The sequence below is a fragment of the Ictalurus punctatus genome, chromosome 17, assembly GCF_001660625.3.
Source record: "Ictalurus punctatus breed USDA103 chromosome 17, Coco_2.0, whole genome shotgun sequence".
NCBI classification, from domain to species: Eukaryota; Metazoa; Chordata; class Actinopteri; order Siluriformes; family Ictaluridae; genus Ictalurus; species Ictalurus punctatus.
The window spans coordinates 18,026,290-18,031,946 of NC_030432.2; the positions used below are offsets into that span (position 1 = coordinate 18,026,290).

At 37.4% G+C, this 5,657-nt stretch overlaps 1 protein-coding gene across 1 annotated transcript; it reads left to right on the forward strand.

The window, feature by feature from the left end:
- On the forward strand, positions 1-4,261 carry dusp12 (dual specificity phosphatase 12). The gene is made up of 7 exons (XM_017490148.2): positions 1-87; positions 544-831; positions 1,913-2,026; positions 2,116-2,234; positions 2,969-3,056; positions 3,301-3,481; positions 4,066-4,261. Exons 1-7 carry the CDS (start codon positions 80-82, stop codon positions 4,213-4,215), a joined length of 948 nt encoding a protein of 315 aa, XP_017345637.1. The 5' UTR covers positions 1-79; the 3' UTR covers positions 4,216-4,261.
- The last annotated feature ends 1,396 nt before the right edge of the window (positions 4,262-5,657 follow it).

A 5,657-nucleotide genomic window follows, 5' to 3' on the forward strand; every position in this document is an offset into this window, starting at 1 on the left:
ATTCCGGAAATATAAAATCCGGAACTGAATCTTTTTCCTCTTTAGTTTCTCATCGAACCTGTTTTTGTAAAGGACCCGCATGCATAGGTAACGCATTGCAACTATTAAAAATGTTAAACGCTTGTTTTACAACATTGAAGTTATTTGTAAATTGTACCACAGTGTAAAACAATAAAAAAAAAACATAATATAACTAGCGAGTTACTAATTGCTTATATATTTATAAACAAAATAATAATACACACGTAGACATTTGTAAATAGCAAGCTGTAGCTAAGTGTGCTGAATGGTTGAGGTTGATTCCATGTCATTAGTTTATAAGCTGCAGTCAGGTATATATTTATTTTGTACATTCAAAGTTGTATACAATCTCAGTCTTTGGGATTTTGGTGCAACACCCACTGCTACAAATATAGTTAAAGTGTAATAAAAACACTAGAGTTTTTTTTCACTAGAATAGGAAAGAATACAACAAATACACAGCATCAGGTATGTGATCGGTTCATATGATTCGGTCCATATATGTCCATTCTGTTTATATAGGAAGGATCTCCTCAACAACACCATGATCTCAGTGGAAGCTGGTCTCTATATTGGCTCTGTGTCAGATCTTAAGGATCCTGAAGCTCTGACCCTCACAGGAATCACTCACATCCTCAGTGTGGACTCTGAACAACCAGAGCTGTCTGGATTTCACATCAGATTTGTCCATGCGCTGGACGATTCATCCACAGATCTCCTTAGCAAGCTGGACAGCTGTGTACAGTTTATCAGTGATGTCCTGAATGCATCTTCGTCTTCCTCATCATCATCATCTGTTCTCGTTCATTGGTAGGTTTCAGTTTGGGCTTCATACAGGATCAGAATTTAATTTAAATAACTGTAATTTAATCGTTTGATAAATGCTTTCATCTAAAGGTATTCAGAAGTAGGGTGGAATGTAGGCCATGCACAGAGCTGAGCAGTAAATTAATATTATCTTTATCACAAATATATGATTATAACAAAATTATACGTGCAAATTATTTCCCTTGATCGTGTAATTATGATTGTTACACTTAAACACCTATTTTGTGTTGAAATCTGCAAGTACTGTATTCTTTATACTAGGGGTATAATGCAGTGCTACTGTCTATCTGTTTAGTCTTTCAAATATTTGTACATGTATTCCGATTGGTATTTGTAGTAGGTGTGGTCTAAACTAGGAGGGTTTTTTTGTTTTTGTTAAGTAGGGATGTTGGAGTGGACCTTTTTTTTTTTTTTTTTTTTTTTAAATCTCCTACATGCTTGACCTTCTTAAAAAAAGACAACAATAGACTCATATTTGTGTCTGTATTTAAAAATTGATAACTGAACAGAAACTTTGCTCCTCACACAGCATCGTAAAGCGTGTTTATGTATAACAGGCTGGTGCTGGTCAGAAATGTTGGATAGGTATGAGATCGGATTTGATTTCTGATCTGATCCACGTGGGTTTTTTTTAAATTGTATTTATACGTGCTGTGAATATGTATGAAGTTGACGTGCAGAACTCAGGTTAGACAGGAAACAAACTTGTTTTAAAGCACACCATCATCATGCCGTGATGTTTTACGTTACTAAGCAACAGAGACTTGAATGTAGTCAGCTCACTTACTGCGAGGGTATCCGGTATCATCCTCAGCATCAGCTATCATCTCAGAGCTCTAGCATCAGCATTAAATTGCAAATAAAAAAAACAACAACAATTGATTATCAAGTATAATTCAGACCTTACTTTGATAGGATCATGCATGCAGACACACTAAATACGTACATAAACACGTCATAGCTTTTAATAGAATGTTAAAGAAAACTAATCATTATTTTATTTTTTAATAGGAAAATTGTTAACTTTGCTTTTTAACTGGTTCCCCTATCCTCCTTTTCTCAGTCATGCAGGTCAGAGCCGGAGTGCTGCCATCATCACGGCTTATTTAATGAAGACACAAAAGCTGAGTGTAAAGGAGGCGTATACCAAACTCCAGCACATCAAACCTGATGTCAAGTACGACTGGGAAAGCTGTTTATCGTGCTCTTACAGACAAATCCTAAGCTCGAGTACTGTTTTGAACAGCTGGTTTCTTGTGTTTTCAGGATGAATGAGGAGTTTCTTGAACAGTTGACGTTGTATGAGGCTATGAATTGTGAACTGGACACCAGCAGTGTGTTATACAAGCAGTTCCGACTGAAGAAAGTTACTGAGAAATATCCAGGTACGTGCCATCTTCAATCCCTCCAGATCACATGATCCTTCCTGTTTGTTCCCCATGTAATGTCATTTCATATAGTGTCATATAGTTCTTTTTTTTCTTTACATCTCGGTGAACACACTGAGCGCAAATGCTCATTTCACCTCGCTGTCCATCTCCAAGTGCCGAGTTGTAAAATGGGAAAGAAAGAAATATTTTAGAATGAAGACAACACAATAAATGAATCTAAAGAATGAAAAGTTTATTCCGGGAGTGTGTAAGGAGTGTTGCAACTGGAGCATGTTTCTTTGTTGTGGTGTTGCTGTGGTCAGTGTTTCTGGCACTGGACTACATCAGAAATGAGATTTTCGAGCTGAAAGGCAGCTTGAAGTCTGTCACTGACTTATTATATAAGCATTGCAGTTTACACCAATAACTGTTGTTTATGTGAATCAGCGGAAAGTAGCTTTTGACTGTGTGATCTAATCTATTTATGTGCAAACACACACACACACACAATTATTTATTAGATCAGTCTAGTAAAGAAACCAAAAGGCAAAATCAACAATAATAATAATGATGATGATGATGATGATGATTAGTGTTATTATTATTCATGGTTAGTACGTTAGCCTCGCTCCTCTGGGGTTGGGCAACCAATTTACTGTTGGTTGTGTTTACCTTGTACAGCTATAAAAGTGCACACTGTGATAAATGTACTTTATTCCTGATTTTACATTTTTACAATTTTATTTCAGAGCTTAAAAACGTTCCCAGAGACGTATTTGCAGTCGACCCTGCACAAAGCCACAGCGCTGAGGCCGTGTACAGATGCAGAAAGTGCAGGTGAAATCTGCATCTTAATCACATTTCACTTAAGTAAATAAATAAATAAATCACATTTTACCCTCTCAATCTTCACAGCCTCCATCTGAAGTGTGTGTGTTTGTGTGTGTGTGTGCATGTGCCCCCGTGTGTGTGCGCGTGTGCATGCGTGCGTGTTTGTGTGTGCATGTGTCCCCGTGTGTGTGCGTGCACGTGTGTGTGTGTGTGTGTGTGTGTGTGTGTGTGTGTGTGATTTACTTTCCAGACGCACACTGTTCCGCCACTCCAGCATCCTCAGTCACTGTGTAGGCAGCGGAGCGTCTGCTTTCTCCCATAAGAAGTCGAGGGGAGGACGACCTGTGGGAGATCAGAGCCAGTGCACGTCGTACTTCATAGAGCCAGTGCAGTGGATGGAGGAGGTGCTGCTCGGGGTCATGGACGGACAGGTAAAATCCTGCTTACAATCACTGTCAGATTATTGTTAGGTGGAACACTGCATCAGAATGGTCACACTCACATCATGACAGCTGTCATGAGGTGTCATGTAACTTTGTCTTGCTGGTTTATATCTGATAACTGCCAGTATAACTGCAACACTGAGTTTATAATTATTGATACTACAAAGTAAACACTACTTCTGTCACTGCATACTAATGCTGCTAATTTTATTACTATTTTAAATAATAACATTTTCTAAATGTTAAGAATAAATAAAATAAATGCTTTATAACCTACTGATAGATTACAGTAGGTAAATGGATAAGGTTTAAATAAATAAATAAAATAATTTTGCCTATGTAATTAATTAAACTAAAATAAATGATTACTATGATTATCATTATTATTATTATTATTATTATTATTATTATTATTTGCATTCAGTAACACTTCTTTTGAACACTGCATCAGAAATATGACATAACCATGTGTAATTAAAGAAGGTGTAAAGGCAGCTTATATCCTGCTCTATTCCTTATGGCTTTATAACTGTTGCTGTGTAGTAAAGTGTATGATGAATGCTGTCTTGCAGCTGCTGTGTCCTAAGTGCAGCTCTAAGCTCGGTTCGTTTAACTGGTACGGAGAGCAGTGTTCGTGTGGCCGCTGGGTGACCCCCGCCTTCCAAATGCACAAGAACAGAGTGGACGAAATCAAACACATCAACATAGCAGCACTGAAATGACACCAGCAAACAGTTAAAAACACAAATAAAAAGATATATTGTTTCATCGTTTTGTAGTGTCGTCATCTGTTATAAAAAAAGATCTTTTATGTTTCATAGCAATTGTAATGAAAGTAACCTTTGAAGGAAGTAATTTGTTTAGAAATGAAACATGCTCGACTTTTGAACACAAGTCGCAGGTTTATACAGGTCAGTATTTACTTTCACATTTCATCCAGTAGATGGCGCCATATTTATATTGTCCTCATGCCCTCCAGTTCAGTCCTGGGCAAATTTACACAATCACCTCACTACAGAACCAAAAGAACAGGGGGAGGAGTCAGAGCTGATCCAGCAGACCTGAAATCTTGAAATATGTCTTTAATGTGATTGAACTCGTAGTATAAACTTGAAGATTGAACTTTTAAATGGTCAGTTGTTTTGAGTAACTAGCACCAGACAGATGGATGTGAAAACCTTTCTATTTTTTCCTTATTTGGGTGAGTTTGGTGTCTTACTCTACAGTAGAACCTGACTTAGGATCACTGTCTCCTCTATATTGACTGTAGGTGCAGTAAATGACTGTCACTGTGTTTAAGCAGCTCTCCTCTGCCTCTGTAGACCTGTGAGAGCGTGTTAAAGCATGCATAAGAGTACTGTCTGTTTGGACAGGTGAGTGTACCTGACTGATCCTTAGCAGACGCTGAGGCCTGAGTCCAGGTTCTGTTTAAATAACACTTAAATAGTGCTGTAGGTATGTTTTTTCACCCTTTAGTGCCTGGTTTAAAATCACATCATCTACATGGACAAGTGAAAATGTGTCAATATAAAGAGAGACGGGTGAAGAGTCTAAAAGACTCTAAAAGACAAGTAACCTTAGAGACATTCATGCTAAATCATAGCTGTTAATTAATGCAAAGGAATTACAGAAAATATTGGGAAGGATGAGCCATTTAATTCCTGAAAAGAAATGATGGAAAATACTGGAATGAATGAAGCATTTACTTCTTATAGTTACAGTTCCAAATTGCAAATTCATTAAAGCCATAAAACATTCATGTCTCTGTAAATTAATGGATGATGCTAGTATAGCACACACAAATGCCATTATCGAATTTGAATTTTATTATTTTTTTTTCTGAAAACTTATGCAGTTCATTCTTGTTCCCATTTTACACACTACCACGCAGACATTTACTGGCCCTAAAGCCTCTTAAAGGCCAAATGGAAATTAAATTTGTACACAGACACTTTCTCTTCTTTAGCAAACGCCATTTACCAAAGGTATTTTTCTGCAGACTGGCTGCTGCACTGGAGCTGATGCACAGGACTATGGGATTCAGAATTTCAGCTGACTTCAATCAGGTCTGTTAAATAGAAACTGGTGTAGAACTGGGTCTGGGATCCAGTGGGAGTCATAGGAATGGAAGGTTTTTTACTGTCATGGGTAGTCAGATATTTAC

Excerpts from the sequence above, each read along its gene's own strand:
- dusp12 (XM_017490148.2), top strand. Across the intron at positions 2,235-2,968 it reads AGTTACTGAGAAATATCCAG|AGCTTAAAAACGTTCCCAGA; the intron begins GTACGTGCCATC and ends ATTTTATTTCAG. Across the intron at positions 3,482-4,065 it reads TCGGGGTCATGGACGGACAG|CTGCTGTGTCCTAAGTGCAG; the intron begins GTAAAATCCTGC and ends GCTGTCTTGCAG.